The sequence below is a fragment of the Ahaetulla prasina genome, chromosome 18 (genome assembly GCF_028640845.1).
Source record: "Ahaetulla prasina isolate Xishuangbanna chromosome 18, ASM2864084v1, whole genome shotgun sequence".
Lineage (NCBI taxonomy): Eukaryota > Metazoa > Chordata > Lepidosauria > Squamata > Colubridae > Ahaetulla > Ahaetulla prasina.
This window is the reverse complement of record NC_080556.1, coordinates 4,182,300-4,201,358: the sequence shown is the minus strand read 5'-3', so window position 1 is coordinate 4,201,358 and position 19,059 is coordinate 4,182,300. Positions and strand designations below refer to the sequence as shown.

Below are 19,059 nucleotides of genomic sequence, written 5' to 3'. Positions count from 1 at the left end.
TTTGGTCACTAAAGGAACTGTTGAAAGTCAAGGACAAGCCTAAGACAAAACAGCCAAAAAAGCAGGTTCACACATACACACACACACAAGCAGCAAGCTGGAAGTGTTGTGTGTTTTCAAATAGCTTTCTGAGCGACAAGGGGGTGGGTGGGTTACAGCTTCCGTTTTCATTTCGACCGGCAGCATATCCATAGTGGTTCACCCATCAGCTCTGCACAACTTTACTTTTAATTCAATACCGTATGACTTCTCGCTACAAAAACAACACAGGTTGACGATCATATAAACCAAAGAGGAAAACAGATGCCCCTTCAGTGACGTTTAATGTTTTGATGCAGAACTTCTGAGAAGAAAACAGATACAGGATTACACCTGAATTAATTTTCTTTTCTTTTTTTTTTTGGAGTGGGGGGGAGAAATTCCCTACATCAAGCAAATTCTAAATGATTTGTTGTCTTACACAGGTCATGAAATGCTATCCACAGGATTGGTCTCTAGTCAAGATTTTAAAGTGGTCGTCGGAATGATGCCAAGTGGCTTATAAGCAAGAGCACACCCCGTTCTTAAACCAGTCTCCAAACTCTTTGCCGTCTTATCTTGGCATCTGAGATACGGACGATTTTGGCCCCAACACACAAGCACCTGTAAAAAAAATGTTTTGCCTTTCAAGTATGCCCAGGACAAGAGAAAATCATGTCGGCGTTTTGGAGAGACAAATAGCAGGCAGACCGTTCTGCCTGAGAAACTCGGCATCCAAAGTCCAAGTGCTCCTCATAGTTTAACAGAAAGCATTGTTGGAGGTACCCATTTTTTTTCCGCACAAAGACTAACGAAACTGAGTTGGGGGTGGGAAGGACGAGAGAAAAACATTCGGAGTGGGGGCAGCCAATTTAGGTGCCACGGGCTGACAAGTCAGGAAACGTGGAATAGGCTTTTTTCCCCCCACTCTGAAATTAAAAATATATTAACGTGCTGAGGATAAACATTATTTTTCCCCCCCTGCGATGAATATCTGACCACGTTTCGTACAGACGGATTGTAGCGCAATCAATATAGGCTCAGAGCGTCAAGCTGCTCAGTTCATGGGCTCAGTGGTTTTTATTTCCAACGAAATTGCTAACAGCCCATGAGCAGTCCTGGGCTATCAATACCGAAGCCACAAAGACCTGGATGGATTTGTCGTTAACTAGGAGGGAATTACCTCAGTGGTCCCAGAGTAGCAAAACTAATCTAGACGGAGATGAGCTGACATAAAGGCAGCTTCCCAAAAACACCTAATGGGATTTCCAGACATTATTTTGAGAGGCTTTTGCTCTGTGAAATCTCATTTCCTTCTCCATCAGTTTTTTTTTTTTGGGGGGGGTTATCTGATTGCTAAACACCACATGATCCAGGACAATACGCAATGCACAATTTTTTTTTTCTCCTCGTTTTTACGATCCCGAATGCGTCGAGTTTTAAAACTCTTGGCTCCGTGAAACCTCAATTTACGTCTCCAGCAGCTTTTTGGCTAATTTGATTGCTAAGAGGCATCGCACCGCACATGATCCAGGACAATACGCAATGCACCATTTTTTCCTCCTGGTTTTTACAATCCCGAGATGTCTCCAGTCTTAAAACTCAGAAGAAGCTAGAAACAGGCATTTCTAAGTGTGCCTTTCCCCAAATCACTTCTTGATTGCTATTAGCAGGGCATCCCGATTTGGAAGGTCGGCTGGGGGGTTTATTGCAAGCCCTCAACGGCACGGAAAACAAAATAAAAGAAATATCAAAAGCAGCCTCTTCTTTGCCATCTGTGCAAAAATATTTCTCAGCTCTATCCCCCCCCCAAACCAAGTCAATATGGTCCACTCTTGGGTGGGGGGAGGGGAAGCTGAAATTTTAGCTTGGTCGGCATGGAGGCGAGCTAAGAGGCTGCCGTGGGTCAAAAATTGCTGATGACTTCTCATCGGAATATCTTCAGAAGGGTTTCATCCAGAGAGTGACGTTCTGGAACTCAGACCTAGCAAAGGATGTCCTAGGACGGAAGACCTGTTGCATGTGTGACATGCGCCCACGCTGGTGGTTGTCAGATCCTGCTGTTCCCAGCAAGGGACGTTTTGGCGATTTTTGAGACTCCGGAAGCCGAGTCTTCTCCAGCTTTGGGAGTTTGGACCACTGTAGTGGTGGCCAACGTGGGGATCCGGCTGGGTTTTGTTCCCCTTTGGACAATGGCAAACTCGGCTGGATTTCACATCGGTCTGGGGGAATGAATGGACCAAAAGTGTCTTTCAAGACACTTTTCGAATATAACGGACGGCAGAGCACAAAAAGTCTTAGGAAGGACTCTTCCATTCGATGCTCGCGATTCTCACCTGGGTCTCTACACCCGTTTTCCTTATCATAGCAGGCCCCGGCTTGCGAGCGTGATGGGTCTTGGGGGTGGGGGAATCACCAAGAGCTTTGAGAGAGAGAGAGAGAGAGAGAGAGAGAGAAACAATGTCCTTCTTCTAAACTTCCGCGTAGCAAAATGAACGGCTGAGATGCGGACGGTGGTTTCATTCAAACGGACAGGGGTCTTTGGAGAGGAGAGGCTCGGAGTCTTCCTTGATCGCCGGAGACGGTTGGGGGGTTGCGGCTGTCCCCACCAGATTCCGGAGGCTTTCCTGCTGGTGCTGCTTGGCTCTGTTATACAGCAGGACTCCGATGATCACCAGCACCGTCCCGACAGCCGAGAGACTAGTGATCTTGTTCCCAAAGACAATAATGCTGAGCCAGATGGACAGGGCGTGCTTCACCGTGCTGGCCACACTGGAGGGAAGTAGAGGAAAACAGGAGGAGACTGAGAAAACTGGAGTGATTTCATACTCAAGGGGCCGGATAGCTCAGGCTGGTAAGGCCTGTTATTAAGAACACAGAAGCCTGCAATTACTGCAGGTTCAAGCCCGGCCCAAGGTTGACTCAGCCTTCCATCCTTTATAAGGTAGGTAAAATGAGGACCCAGATTGTTGGGGGGGCAATAAGTTGACTTTGTAAAAATATACAAATAGAATGAGACTATTGCCTTATACACTGTAAGCCGCCCTGAGTCTTCGGAGAAGGGCGGGGTATAAATGTAAAAAAAAAAAAAAAAAGTGTGTATAAATTATAGGTAGGAATAGGAGGAGATTCTGGTTTGGATCAAAGCAGGGGTGAAATGCTCCTGGTTCGGACTGGATCGCCCAATCTGGTAGCAATTGTGGCGAGTGGTTCGGAGAACTGGTAGCAAAAATCCCTGCCCACCCCCATGCCCAGCTGAGCCGCGCGATCGTCAGAGGTTTTTTTTTTTAACTTTTAAAAGCATTTTTTCTTTGGCTGAAGAAAAAAATGCTTTTAAAAGGAAAAAAAGCCTCTGATGATCGCGTGGCTCAGCTGGGATCATCAGAGCCGTTTAAAAGCATTTATTCTACAACCTCTTCAGCAAAAAAAAATGCTTTTAAAAGAAAACAAAAGCCTCTGACGATTAGGCAACTCAGCTGGGATCGCCAGAGCCTTTTAAAAGTATTTTTTCTACAACCTCTTCTTCTTACATTTCACCCCGGATCACCACTGAACCTCAGAAAACTTACTGCAAAGTTGAATACATGAAAAGAGAAAAGAGAAACAACCCTTCAGCTGTTACTCTCTTGCTGTGCACGATGGTAAGCAGCATTGGCAAAACCAGAGAAGCTTACAGCCCTTGCGGTACGGCTAGGGATGATGGGTGCTGTAGTCCAGCTGCCCCAAGAGAGTCTCGGGACTGGGAAGGCCATGCTAAATGGGAGCTAAACAGGAATCTGGCCGGATGCCCTTCCTGTTGTCGATGCGGAGTTTTGTTCAGCAGCTATATTCTCATTGTGCCCAGATACAGAAATATCTGCCTCAACTCAATGGAGCTAGCAGAGTGTTTACTGGCTGGATGCCTTTCCTGTCGCCGATGAGGAGTTTTGCTCAGCAGTTATATTCTTATTGTGCCCGGAGAGAGAAATATCTGCCTCTACCTAGGATCGAACTCACAGCCTCCTGATTGTGAGGCGAGAGCTCCACCTCTAGGCTACCGCACCACTCTGTCTTGCTTCTTATCTCATGATAACCCTATGGTATTTCTGGGGTTTGTTTGTTTGTTTTTTACCTGAAAGTTACAGGGGAAATCTTTCCCATCAACGCGTAAGCGGTGACACTCTGGAGGTGGAATAGCACTCCGTCCATCAGGAGCAACACCACGATGTCCTGGTTGTACTGGAAACTCCGCCCACTTTTCCCGATCACCGGCATATCCTTTCAGGCGGGAAGAGAAGGAATGAAACGGAAGAGAAGGAGAGGGCAGGAGGTTAAAAGGGCGGCAGCGCCAGGAGCTCAATTCGAGACCCTTCCGGAATGCAAAGCAGAGAGGTCTGCCCTGTTTTCTCCCAGTTGTGTGTAAAGACCATGGGAGTGCTGAAGGAGGCAACCCTTTATCAACCTGGGGCTGGCAACACAAAGGCTGAGCGTTAGGTCGTTTTCAAGCGTATAGTTATGTCAAACATATAGATTATCTATATGTTATCTATATGTTATCTATCTATCTATCTATCTATCTATCTATCTACATATCAAGCATATAGTTATGTCGATCAAGAGGGACGTTTTTTCCCCTCCTCCCAGCAGACGGCTGGAAGAAAAAGGAGGAAAAAAGGAAAGAGCAGGAGAAAGGAAGAAAAAGAGGTGAAGAGAAAGAAATGGGAGAGATGAAGAAAGGATGCAAGAATGCACGGAAGAACGGAGGGGGCAGAGAGGGAGGGGAGAGAACAGGAAAAGGGAAAGGAAGGAAGAGAAGGAGGGAGGGAGGGAGGGAGGGAGGGAGGAAGGAAGGAAGGAAGGAAGATGAGAATGGGAAAAAGGGGGAAGGAAGGAAGAGATGAGAAGGAAGGAAGGAAGGTAGGTAGGTTAGAACAGGAAAAAGGAGAAGGAAGGAAGGAAGGAAGGAAGGAAGGAAGGAAGGAAGGAAGGAAGGAAGGAAGGAAGGAAGGAAGGAAGGAAGGAAGAGGAAAAGGGAAAGGCAGGAAGGGAAGGAGGGAGGGAGGGAGAGAGGAAGGAAGGAAGGAAGGACGGAAGGAAGGAAGGAAGGAAGGAAGATGAGAATGGGAAAAAGGGGGAAGGAAGGAAGAGATGAGAAGGAAGGTAGGTAGGTTAGAACAGGAAAAAGGGAGAAGGAAGGAAGGAAGGAAGGAAGGAAGGAAGGAAGGAAGAGGAAAAGGGAAAGGCAGGAAGGGAAGGAGGGAGGGAGGGAGAGAGGAAGGAAGGAAGGAAGGAAGGAAGGAAGGAAGGAAGGAAGGAAGAGGAAAAGGGAAAGGCAGGAAGGGAAGGAGGGAGGGAGGGAGAGAGGAAGGAAGGAAGGAAGGAAGGAAGGAAGATGAGAATGGGAAAAAGGGGGAAGGAAGGAAGAGATGAGAAGGAAGGAAGGTAGGTAGGTTAGAACAGGAAAAAGGGAGAAGGAAGGAAGGAAGGAAGGAACAGGAAAAGGGAAAGGAAGGAAGGGAAGGAGGGAGGGATGGAGGGAGGGAAGAATTAAGGAAGGAAGGAAGATGAGAACAGGAAAAAGGGGGAAGGAAGGAAGAGATGGGAAGGAAAGAAGGAAGGAAGAAAGGAAGGTGAGAACAGGAAAAAGGGGGAAGAAAGGAAGCAAAGTAGGTAGATGAGAACAGGAAAAATGGAGAAGGAAGGAAGGGAGAGACGGAGGGTGGAAGGAAGGAAGGAAGGAAAGAACACCTGAGCAAAAAAGGCAGTCAGAAAAGGGAAAAATGGCTGTTCCACTCAGTTTGGGCCCCACCTGCCGAATGTCAGCTTATAACTTGCAACCATTCACAACATTCCCCAAACCTGCATTTCTACACTGCAAGCCAAAATCTCAGTTGTGGCCTGTTTGATAAACAGCAACACGCCACCTCATTCCCAGACGGTGTGTATGTGTGTGTGGGGAGGGGGAGGGGGAATATCTCACCATGAAAAAGACCCAAGCCGGAATAAGCATGATCACAGCAGCTGCACTGGTGTAGAACTGAAGCTCAGGAGCACTGCAAAAGAAAAGAAAAAGGAAGAAAAAAAGGAGAGGGGGAAGGAAAAGGAATGAATGAAGTGAACCAAACAATTATTCTGGGGTCTTGAAGGGTCACCTGAGGAAATTAATGTAATGTAATGAAGCTAAGCTTCTGTTAAATCATCATCATCTCCTTTTAACGATCCTATAATCCCTTGAGGGGTGGAGTCTGAGCAACTGAACGGAGCTAGCAGAGTGTTTTTTACTGGCCCGATGCCCTTCCTGTCGCCAGTGTTGAGTTTTGTTCAGCAGATATATTCTCGTTGTGGCCAGAGAGAGAAATATCTGCCTCTACTTAGGATCGAACCCACAGCCTCCTGATTGTGAGGCGAGAGCTCCACCTCTAGGCCACCGCACCACTGCCAAAGCTTCTGTTAAATCGTGCAAAGCTTTAATGACCAGATACCAGGGGTGAAATCCAGCAGGTTCTGGAGAACCGGCAGCGGAAAGTTTGAGTAGTTCGATGAACCGGGTAGTGGAAATTTTGAGTAGTTTCGAGAACCGGCAAATACCACCTCTGGCTGGTCCCAGAGTGGGGTGGGAATGGGGATTTTTCAGCATCCTTCCCCTGGAGTGGGGTGGGAATGGGGATTTTGCAGTATCCTTCCCCTGCCACGCCCGCCAAGCCACACCCACAGAACCGGTAGTAAAAAAATAATAATTTGAATTTCACCCCTGCCAGATACTTACGAGAAACGGTATTTGTCCCCGCTCAGCAGCTTTTTGGAGAAAACGTTCTGCAAACTGCAAAAAAAGGAGAAGGAAGCCAAGTTCATTTCAAAGGTTGAATGGAAATTACCAAGAGCGCAAGGGGAAGAACTGCCCAGAAGAGCTAAAAATAACTATGCAGATGTTTCCTAGATATAATTCCACTCTCTAGATAAAGCCAGGAGAGAAGCGGTTTGTCGGCTGAACCCCTTTGTGCAAATTTCCCCCGCTTTGAGCTTCTGCAATGCCTACCAGTCCATGATATTGGTCGACAAGGCCGCCGAGAAGCCGAGGATGTTGAAACTCAGTTCGGTCGCGGTGCACAAGGCCAGTCCGCCCATCACTGGGACTAGAGAGAGATTCACAAACAGCCCTGGGACAATTTGGGACAGAACCAGAAGTCAGAAGAGAACAAAGGAAGAGAAGCGTAAGAAACAACCGCCGGTTCAAAGACTTCGGCAGAAGAGGTTGTAAAAAAAAAAAATGCTTTTAAAAGGTTCTGGCGATCAGCTGGGATCGTCAGAACCCTTCCGCCGCGAGCTTAAGACCTATTTATTTGTCCGCGCGGGACTGGCATAGAATTTTTAGATGTTTTATGGGTTTTAATTCTTAATTAGTTTTTTGGGTTTTTAAATGTATTTTAAATTTGGGCCAAATTTAATAAGTTTTTTAACTATTGTTTTATTTGTATTGTGTGTTTTGATTGTTGTTTTTCTATGGCTGTTCACCGCCCTGAGTCCTTTGGGAGAAGGGCGGTATACAAATTAAAATATTATTATTATTATTATTATTATTATTATTATTATTATTATTATTATTATTATTATTATTATTATTAGAATAGAATAGAATAGAATAGAATAGAATAGAATAGAATAGAATAGAATAGAATTTTTTATTGGCCAAGTGTGATTGGACACACAAGGAATTTGTCTTGGTGCATATGCTCTCAGTGTACATAAAAGAAAAGATACCTTCATCAAGGTACAACATTTACAACACAATTGATGATCAATATATCAATATAAATCATAAGGATTGCCAGCAACAAGTTATAGTCATACAGTCATAAGTGGAAAGAGATTGGTGATGGGAACTATGAGAAGATTAATAGTAGTGCAGATTCAGTAAATAGTCTGACAGTGTTGATGAAATTATTTGTTTAGCAGAGTGATGGCCTTCGGGAAAAACCTGTCCTTGTGTCTAGTTGTTCTGTTGTGCAGTGCTCTATAGCGTCGTTTTGAGGGTAGGAGTTGAAACAGTTTATGTCCAGGATTCGAGGGATCTGCAAATATTTTCACGGCCCTCTTCTTGATTCGTGCAGTATACAGGTCCTCAATGGAAGGCAAGTTGGTAGCAATTATTTTTTCTGCAGTTCTAATTATCCTCTGAAGTTGTTGTTGTTATTATTATTATTATTATTATTATTATTATTATTATTATTATTATTATTATTATTATTCTTATCATCATTATTATTTAAAAGCTTTTTTTTCCTCTGGCGATCCCAGCTGAGTTGCCTGATCATCAGAGGCTTTTAAAAGCATTTTTTTTTACAACCTCTTCAACCACGTCCACCCAGTCACATTACACCCCTCCAAGCCACGCCCACAGAACTGGTAATAACAAATTTTATATTTCACCCCTGGTTTGAGGTATATTGATTTCAGCAAAACGTACCGGTGTATTCTCCTAAAATCATGCGCGACATAATAACGGTAAAAATGGGTGCTGAGCTCTTCACAGTCTCGGCAAAGGAAACGGCCACGTTCTTCAAGCTGACAAGTCCCAAAACCACAGTTGCAAACCTGAGAAGAAGCAAGGGGTGGGGGGGGGGGAAAGGCAGTTTAACTTTGCAGCAGCCAAAACACCCAGCAGCACCTATTTTCTTCTTTCACCCCAAAACGTTTCCAGAAGGAAAACAAAGCTGTTAGCAATGGAAGATTTTAGTTTTATCCAGTACTTTTAAATCTATAAATCTGTGAGTTTTTCCCCCCAGTTGATCTATACAGCGAATTATAGAAACACCTGAAAAACTCGAAGTTGGAGAAAACTGGCTTTTTAAAAAAAGTTAACGCAAAAGCAGATTAAAAAGGAAATTCTCCAATGTTTGTCTCAGAGGAATCCTCCAAAAACGCGAATATTAAAAAAAAATTAACTTAGTTTTCTCTGGGGGGGAGAACACTGATTTGGATTTTTACTTTTTTTTTAAAAAAAAAGTTCTTTATTTTTTCTTTTCTTAGACACATATCGTAAATGTACATTCTCTTGTCCATAAATAGTCATACATATTTTTTCTGAAGAAAGCACAAAAATAAAACATTTTAATCACATTAGGGGTTGCTCTTCTACTCTTTCTTTCCCCTCATTTCACAACCAACCTTCTTCTCCGCTTTCCCCTCCTTGCCTCTCCTTTCTTCCTCCTCCTCTCCTTCCTCGCCCCCCACTCCTCCCCTCTTTTCCTCCTTTCTCACCTTTTCTTCTACTCTTGTCCCCTATCCTAACTTCCTCTCTTTCCCCTTTCGTCCATTCCTCTCTTTCCTCCTCCTCCTCTATCTTACCCTCTTATCCCTCTCTTCTTTCTTTCTTCTTTGTTGTATAATATTTCCCTTATTTGGTATCCGAGCAACTCCGATTCTGTAATAATATACATTTTCTTTTCAATTTATAATAATAATAACAGAGTTGGAAGGGACCTTGGAGGCCTTCTAGTCCAACCCCCTGCCCAGGCAAGAAACCCTACACCATTTCAGACAAATGATTATCCAACATTTTTTTAAAAACTCCCAGTGTTGGAGCATTTACAATTTCTGGAGGCAAGTTGTTCCACTTATTAATTGTTCTAACTGTCAGGAAATTCCTCCTTAGTTCTAAGTTGCTTCTCTCCTTAATTAGTTTCCACCCATTGCTTCTTGTCCTGCCGTCAGGTGCTTTGGAGAATAGCTTGACTCCCTCTTCTTTGGGGCAGCCCCTGAGATATTGGAAGACTGCTATCATGTCTCCTCTAGTCCTTCTTTTCATCAGACTAGACATACCGAGTTCCTGCAACCGTTCTTCGTATGTTTTCTTTTCCATTTTACCCAATCTATCACTTCATAGTTGTACATTTACGTTTATAGTCTTCTTTCTTACCCCACACACATCCCCCTTTTCCATTTACTCTGGCGTTATCTGGGTTTTCTATTTCTTTTTTGTCATTTCCCTCATTTAGCTTTTGATCTGGATTTTTTTGGGGGGGGGGGCAAGAAAGGCAGGCATCCACCAATGAAGAAGCGACTCAGTTTCTCCAAATGTATGCCCAGGGCTTACCGCATCAAGCCAACGAAAAGCATAATCATGATGAAATTTGGAGGGTAGGAGAGACGTGTCTTGTGCTGATAAAGACAGCAAGGGACGAACATTTTAATGCAGCCAATGAAGGTGGTGGATAGCATCTGAACGGCTCCTGGGAAAAAAAACAGAGATGCCTAAAATTAGGATACCCGGACAAAAAGTGGCCTGATGTTTCCCCCTTCCAGCAAGAGGACAAACTACGATATGTACAGAGTCGAACTCAAGTTGGTCAGATGTTAAAACATTTGCTGTCATTCTGGTGAATGGATTAAAGCTGGGTTCTGGGCCAGTGTGGGGTAATGGCAAAGGCGTTGAGACTCGAGTTCAGATTCACCCCAGCTATGGAAGGAAGTCTGCTGAATAGCTTTGGGGCCAGACCAAATCTCTCAGCCTTGCCTACCTCGCAGGGTTGTTCGTTAAGGGGGTAAAAAAAATGGGAGAAAAGAATGCTAGGTACCGCTTTCCGTCTCCCGAATTTAAGGCGTTCTTCAGAAATAAATGCATAAATAAATATACTGAACTGAGGTGAGTGTGTGAACCAAGGGGAAATTTCCCGACAGTTAGAACAATGAATCCGTGGAACGACTTGCCTCCAGAAGTTGTGATTGCTCCAACCCTGGAGGTTTTTAAGAAGAGATTGGACGACCATTTGTCTGGAATGGTATAGGGCTTCCTGCTCGAGCAGGGGGTTGGACTAGAAGACCTCCAAGGTCCCTTCCAATTCTGTTATTCGACTGCTAGGTTTTTACAATCACAAGGGTCAGGTTATTTTTCCGATGGCAAGAGACCCATTTCAGCTGTGATCGGTGGAAAAGACACAGGCAGGGAAGATTTTTCAATGTGTTTAGGCTTCTGTATGAAGTCTAATTTAGGCTTAGACTAGACTAGACTACTTTATTGTCACTTTGAATATAAGCAGCATGTATTAAAATGCAATTAAACAGCTCTCAAAGGGTCTCCACCTCCAATATACACTACATAAACATGACAAGATAAATAAATACAAAATTATGCATGTACCCACGTATATCATATGACAAGGAGAAACAACGCCGTCTAGTTCGGATGTATACCGACAGTGGCACAGTGGTTAGAGTGCGGCACTGCAAGTTCCTTCTGCTGACTGACTGCAGTTTGGCAGTTCGAATCTCACCAGGCTCCAGATTGACTCAGCCTTCCAGCCTTTCGAGGTCGGTAAAATGAGGACCCAGATTGTTGGGGGCAAGAGGCTGACTCTGTAATCCTCTTAGTGGCTAAATTTAATCCTCCCTGCCACCCTCTCAGTGGTTAGAACGCAGTGTTGCAGGCTAAATCTGCCTACTGCCACCAGTTCGATGCTGACCGACTCAGCCTTCCATCCTTCCAAGGTCGGTAAAATGAGGACCTAGATTGTTGGGGGCAAGATGCTGACTCTGTAAACCTCTTAGTGGGTAAAATGAATGCCTTCCTCCTTTCCTCCCTCCCAGTGGTTAGAATGCAGGATTGCAAGCTAAACTCTGCCCACTGCCAGCAGTTCGATCCTGACTGACTGGCTCAAGATAAACTCAGCCTTCCATCCTTCCGAGGTCAGTAAAATGAGGACCCAGATTGTTGAGGGCAATAGGTTGACTCCATAAACCGCTAAAGCGGTATATAAGTCTAAGTGCTATTGCTATACATGTACACGGCAAGAGAGACAAATCTTGCAAGTTTACCAGGCGGATGGCAGAGGGAACAAACAAAGCCGTTACCCCTAAAGAAGGAAGAAGAGCTCAGGAATCTCAAGAACGGAGAGAACGACGGTGCTAATTTTCGGCACCCAAGGACAACTGGTGCGTCTCAAGTGGGCAAGTTTAAGACGGGTGGACTTCGACCGCCAAAATTCCCTAAGCCAGCCAAAACGAACGCGGTTACTTACCTAACATACTCGGCTCCCCTTCCAGCAGCGACAAGATGTACTTATTCAGGAAGAGAGTGCAGAAGCTGAAGAAGAACCAGAGAGTGAGGTAGGTGAGAGCGTAAGAACTCCAGATGCCCAGGTCCGACTCAATCACGGTGGTCTCCGTAATGGTGATCTTCAGGACGTTTTCTTCCGGCACGCTGTCGCTCCGGGCGATGACGAAGCGTTCGCTCCGGCTATGGAAGAGGGAGCCCAACTGGAAGAGGTTTTTGGCTTTGGGTTTGTCGTCCAACAGAGGCAGAGCGAGGGAGGCGGAAGGGCTGGAGGTGGACGGGTCCAAAGTGGAGCTGCTGGTTAGGGTGGCCATGTTCGGGGAGGCGAGGTCTGGCCCGATGCTCAACTGCCAAAGCGGAGCCCTCGAACTTGAGTGGGGGGGCCCTCCAAATCTCCTTGGCTTACGAAGAGCTTCAGGTGCATTTGGTCATACGTCGCTCCGTTGTCTGGAATGAATGAATGGATGGATGGATGAAGGAGTAGAGTACAGTAGAGTAGAGTAGAGTAGAGTAGAATAGAATAGAATAGAATAGAATAGAATAGAATAGAATAGAATAGAATAGAATAGAATAGAATAGAACAGAACAAGGAATGGAATGGAATGGAATGGAATGGAATGGAATGGAATGGAATAGAATGGAATAGAATAGAATAGAACAGAACAGAACAGAACAGAACAGAACAGAACAGAACAGAACAAGGAATAGAATGGAATGGAATAGAATGGAATGGAATGGAATAGAATAGAATAGAATAGAACAGAACAAGGAATAGAATGGAATGGAATGGAATGGAATGGAATGGAATGGAATAGAATAGAATAGAATAGAATAGAATAGAATAGAATAGAATAGAATAGAATAGAATAGAATAGAATAGAATTCTTTATTGGCCAAGTGTGATTGGACACACAAGGAATTTGTCTTTGGTGCATATGCTCTCAGTGTACATAAAAAGGCAACATACATTCGTCAAGAATCATAAGGCATAACACTTAATGATAGTCAAATAAGTAATCAGGAAACAATATCAATATAAATTGTAAGAATCATAAGAAGGAAGGATGGAGCAAGGGAGGGAGGAAGAAAGGAAAGGAGAGAGGGAGGGAGGAAGGAAAGAAGGAAGGAGGAAACAAAGGAGGGAGGCAGGAAAGAAAGAAGGAACAAGGGAGTGAGGGAGAAGCGAGGGAGGGAGAAGCGAGGGAGGGAGGGAAGAAGGAAGGAAAGGAGAGAGGGGGAGGAACGAAAGAAGGAGGGAGGAAACAAAGGAGGAGAAAGAAAGAAGGAAGAAGGGAGGGAGGGAGAAGCGAGGGAGGGAGGAGGGAGGGAGGGAGGAAGGAAAGAAGGAAGGAGGGAGGGAGGAAAGAAAGAAGGAATGAGGGAGGAAGGAAGGGAGGAGCAAGGGAAAGAGGGAGGGAGAAAGGAAACGAGAGAGGAAAGGAGGAAGGAAAGGAGAGATGGGGTGGAAGGAAGGAAGGAAAGAAAGAAAGAAAGAAGGAAGGAACAAGGGAGGAAGGAAGGAAAGGAGGGAGGGAGGACGGAAGGAAGGAAGAATGAAAAAAAGAATAAAAAAGAATGAGAGTATGAACAAAATAAACTGAGTTCTGAGGTTCACCAAACTGGCATACCCTGTGGAATTCTGTCTGGGGGGCTTTTGAGAAAAAAAAGAGGGGTCCTCAGACAGAATTGGGGGGGGATTTATTCTCCAAGGGCCTGACTAACCAGACCCTGAACAAAAAAGAATGTCTGGCTGGACATCAGGAGGGAAACCTTCAAGCTGTCAGCCAGTGGAACAAGCTGCACCATGATGCATCGAGTTCTCCTTCAAAGAGAGTCTCCCGTCAGACACCCATTAGACCAGACTTCCTTACCCAATCCACACCACCCCCTTGGCCGCCGGTCTGCAGAAACCCTGTTCTAAATTTTCCCCCAAACCCCTCCTGCCGCTTCAGATAAAATAGATTTGTAGAGCAGGAGATATTCAACCCTGGGGTATCCTGGCTTCTCCCAAAACCCACAAAAACCAGAGCCAAGAAAATAGATGCCTTAACAAGCTAAAATTGGTTTGCCTGGCCGGGTGTCAAATGGTTAGGGGGGAAGAAGTAGAAATCCAGGGTGTGATCTGCTGCCACATCATTCAAAGCCCATCCCTGCCAAAAATAAACTCTTCCACCCAAGTTCTAAGAAAAGGACATCAAAAAGGGAGCAGTTTTGTGATTGCCAAAAGCAGATTTTCCGTCAAAAATCAGGCTACCTACGTCTAGTGCACTCGGCAAAGCGGAATACCAAACCTGAAGATAAAACTGTAGTTCCGTTGCAATGAAATTCAACCAGAGAGGCTGTTAAGGAGTAAACAAGCAGAGAGAAATTAAAATAGATGGGAAAGTAAGATAGGGGACTGTTCCATCAATAAGATTGGGTGTGCGTCATGCCAATGTCTCCCTGGAGCAGAGGGCAGATTGATAAAACCAAGCTCAAAGTTTAACACCAAAGAGTTTTAAAGGCACTCGCACTTGGCCCCAAATGAAATTACACTCCAATGGAAAAAATAAATTAAGAACAAGGTGGGCATAACTTGCTACACTGGAGTTGCCTGGCTGTAAAAAAACAACAACACTATAATAAAAACCTGACTGTAACAAAGCCAACACTCCAGAGGATAGGCTCAAGTTACAGAAAGATCTTGACAGACTTGAACATTGGGCGCTATCTAACAAAATGAAATTCAACAGTGAAAAAAGTAAAGTTCTACATTTAGGCAAAAAAACCAAAATGCACCGGTACCGTATATGTGGTACCTTGCTCAATAGTAGAAACTGTGAGAGGGATCTTGGAGTCCTAGTGGATAACCATTTAGATATGAGCCAGCAGTGTGCAGCAGCTGCTAAAAAAGCCAACACAGTTCTGGGCTGCATAAACAGAGGGATAGAATCAAGATCACGTGAAGTGTTAGTGCCACTTTATAATGCCTTGGTAAGGCCACACTTGGAATATTGCATCCAGTTTTGGTCGCCACGATGTAAAAAAGATGTTGAGACTCTAGAAAGAGTGCAGAGAAGAGCAACAAAGATGATTAGGGGACTGGAGGCTAAAACATATGAAGAATGGTTGCAGAAACTGGGTATGTCTAATAAAAAGAAGGACTAGTGGAGACATGATAGCTGTGTTCCAATATCTCAGGGGCTGCCACAAAGAAGAGGGAATCAAGCTATTCTCCAAAGCACCTGAGGGTAGAACAAGAAGCAATGGGTGGAAACTGATCAAGGAAAGAAGCAACTTAGAACTAAGGAGAAAGTTCCTGATAGAACAATTAATAAGTGGAACGACTTGCCTGCAGAAGTTGTGAATGCTCCAACACTGGAAATTTTTAAGAAGACGTTGGATAACCATCTGACTGAGATGGTGTAGGGTTTCCTGCCTGGGCAGGGGGTTGGACTAGAAGGCCTCCAAGGTCCCTTCCAACTCCGTTGTTATATTATATATTAAAACACTCGTTTAAAAAGCCTTTTAAAAAGCCAGTGGAGGTTTATTCAAGATATGCTGTATAGAAAGCATTTTCTCTCCTGCAATGAATTCCATTTAAAATGATTCAGGCTGTAAAAACCTTCTGCTTTTTTACTCAAGGTGAAAAGAGCAGTCTGTGCTTGTCCCAAAATCAAGAGACTTCATGTTTATTCAACCGGAAGTTATATATACAACATTTGGCAACACAGGGAACTAATAAAGGAGAATATTTGGGGCTCAGGGTTGAAATGAGGGGTTTTTGGTGCTCTCTGAGCTTGGTTGTTTCCTTGCAGATGTTTCATTACCCAACTAGGTATCATCATCAGTGCTACAAGGGAGAAGGGTTTGCTCTCTGGTTATATACAGTTCAATCCAGTCCAATCCAGTGTAAAGTCCTTTGACTGGATTGAACTGTATATAACAAAGAGAGCAAACCCCGCTCCCTTCTAGCATTGATGATGTTACCTAGTTGGGTAATGAAACTCTGTCTTAGAAGGCTCTGATTCAGGCCCAGTACTCTTCAACATCCTCATCCATGACTTAGAGGAAGGAATAGAGGGGGAACTCATCAAATTTGCAGACGACACCAAACTGGCAGGAATAGACAACACTCCGGAAGATGGGCTCAAGATAAAGAAGGATCTTGGCAGACTTGAACATTGGGTGCTATCTAACACAATGAAATTCATTGGTGAAAAGAAGCAAGGTTCTACATTTAGGCAAGAAAAACTAAATGCACAGGTACAGTATAGGTGGTACCTCGCTCAATAGTAGTAACTGTGAGAGGGATCTTGGAGTCCTAGTGGACAATCACTTAAATAGGAGCCAGCCGTGTGCAGCAGCTGCCAAAAAAGCCAACACAGTTCTGGGCTGCATCAACAGAGAGATAGAATCAAGATCACGTGAAGTGTTAATACCACTTTATAATGCCTTGGTAAGGCCACACTTGGAATCCTGCATCCAGTTTTGGTCACCACAATGTCAAAAAGATGTTGAGACTCTAGAAAGAGTGCAGAGAAGAGCAACAAAGATGATTAGGGGATTGGAGGCGAAAACATAGGAAGAACGGTTGCAGGAACTGGGTAGGTCTAGTTTAATGAAAAGAAGGACCAAGGGAGACATGATAGCAGTGTTCCAATATCTCAGGAGTTGCCGCAAAGAAGAGGGAGTCAAGCTATTCTCCAAAGCACCTGAGGGCAGGACAAGAAGCAATGGGCGGAAACCGATCAGGGAGAGAAGCAACCTAGACCTAAGGAGATAGTTAGAACAATTAATCCGTGGAACAACTTGCCTCCAGAAGTTGTGAATGCTCCAACACTGGAAGTTTTAAAGAAGAGATAAGATAACCATTTGTCTGAAGTGGTGTAGGATTTCCTGCCTAAGCAGGGGGTTGGACTAGAAGACCTCCAAGGTCCCTTCCAACTCTGTTATGCTATTCTATTCTAAACGTCTGCAAGAAAATCTGAGAGACCAAGAACCCCTCAACATAGGGAACCTTTTGCTAATTTTGAAAACTGCCTGTTTTCAAGACGTGCAACCACATCCTTCAACATCAAAGCCACAAGTACCGAGAGATTAAAAACCGGCAGCATTTTGTCTCTCTGGTTTGAGACGGCATTTTCTCCCCTGTGCGTTATCTTTCCTTACGTCCAGGTGTACAAAGGTACTTGCCAAAATGAAGATCCTTTGTGCAGCCAGCTCTGCCCTTGGAAAAAAAAAAATTGAACAACTGTGATGAAAGAGCTGGAAAAAGTACTGCCTTTGTTTTCTTGGGGTTTTCCAAGCCCTGAAAACATCAAAAGGAAATCGATCAAGAATGAACTTTTTTAGGCCAGAGCTGTGATAAGGGAAACCTTTTAATCGTCTTCTGTTACTTAATATCATTAAAGACAACATGGTAACAACTCTCTCGTCAGTTACTATGAATTCATGCAAGCTTCATGCACAACTGCCAATAACAGTGACAATGTTATGTTTGGGGATGTGTACATAAACACTGTCAATTTTCACAGTATAGTCCTGTTACAGAAAGAATCAAATGGGCACATACACTGGAATATGGAAAATAAACAAAAATACGGCAATTATGCATATGGCTCTCATATTTTTTTTAAAATACTGTACAGGAACCTAGCCATAATGATATACACGCTATATTTTAATCAACCCTTCCCTTACTATAAATCTCTTACCTGATCAAAGGGATTAAAGATACAACACAAGTTTATTCATAAATAATGAAAAGTTTGGACAATTAGTTCAATTTTCGGGGTTTTCCCCTGAATCTAACTGGGCTTAGCATTAGCAGGGCACAAAGGTTTATGCCAAGGTGATTCACATTATATTGCTCCTGTAAAACAATTCTTTTAAAAAAAAGGATCCATTCGGATGATTCCCAACGTACCGTCTGTCTAGCTCTTGATGGCAATTCAGGCACCCCCGTTCGCTTTTCTCGGCGGGAACAAAATTCAACAGCCCTTCCCATGAAGCCTCTTTTGTCAAAAGTATTTACTTTCATGAACAAACAACTGCAACGCACAGCCCACAGCAACAATGAACGATATCCAAAGTCGTCTTTGGTTCTTAAATCGATTTCCTTCTGCAGTTGTGCAGCCAGAAAAGGTCAGCTTGTCAAATGTCTCCGGAACAGCCCTTTCAAACCCACAATCGCAAATTATTCCCCCTACTTGCAATGCAGAGCAAAAACAATCGTGCCCGGATTGTCCTGTACACAAACACACCTGCCTCTGTTCTCTGGCAGATCCTCTCTTCTTCTTCCGCAGCCATCACGGGAGCTACCTCCATCAGTCAGGGAGGTGGGCCTGCTCACACAATCTGCTCCTCCTTTGGCAGGGCGGAGCAAACCAGAAGCGAGGAGAAAAAGAAAAGACGAGAGAAAAATTACCAACGAGCCTCAGTCAGATTTAACTTGTGTGTGATTATGACTCTCTTGAGCATGTGTAAAATGCCAATCGCTTTTTTTTTTTGAGACTCACATTCCCCTGTGAGGAAAAGAACAAACCTGAGTGATTACCAAAAGCAATTTTCTTTTTTTGAGAAATGCCCCTTAAGAAAAGATGAGGCTGGAGTAACCTTTACAATTATTTTTTCTTCTTCTAAGACTGTGGCAGGAACTGGGTATGTCTAGTCTGATGAAAAGAAGGACCAGGGGAGACATGATAGCTGTGTTCCAATATCTCAGGGGCTGCCCCAAAGAAGAGGGAGTCAAGCTATTTTCCCAAGCACCTGAAGGCAGGATAAGAAGCAATGGATGGAAACTAATCAAGGAGAGAAGCAACCTAGAACTAAGGAGAAATTTCCTGACAGTGAGAACAATTAATCAGTGGAACAACTTGCCTCCAGAAGTTGTGAATGCTCCAACACTGGAAGTTTTTAAAGAAGAAACTGGTCAACCATTTGTTGTCATGCATAGGGTTGCCTGCTTGAAGGGGGGCTGGACTAGAAGACCTCCAAAGTCCCTTGCAACTGTTATTGTGTTATTATTCTGT

At 44.1% G+C, this 19,059-nt stretch overlaps 1 protein-coding gene across 2 annotated transcripts; it reads right to left on the bottom strand.

The window, feature by feature from the left end:
* Positions 1–261: 261 nt before the first annotated feature.
* On the bottom strand, positions 262–18,394 carry SLC35E2B (solute carrier family 35 member E2B). 2 transcript variants are annotated; one of them, XM_058160946.1, is made up of 9 exons: positions 18,292–18,394; positions 12,012–12,493; positions 10,091–10,226; positions 8,462–8,589; positions 7,034–7,154; positions 6,764–6,817; positions 5,978–6,050; positions 4,130–4,275; positions 262–2,790 (listed from the first exon to the last, which is right to left on the bottom strand). In XM_058160946.1, the coding sequence occupies exons 2-9, from the start codon at positions 12,358–12,360 to the stop codon at positions 2,538–2,540; spliced, it is 1,260 nt and encodes a 419-aa protein (XP_058016929.1). In that variant the 5' UTR covers positions 12,361–12,493; positions 18,292–18,394; the 3' UTR covers positions 262–2,537. The 2 variants fall into 2 exon arrangements, with proteins under 2 accessions (XP_058016929.1, XP_058016928.1); XM_058160945.1 differs by having other exon boundaries at positions 17,955–18,379.
* Positions 18,395–19,059: the final 665 nt, after the last annotated feature.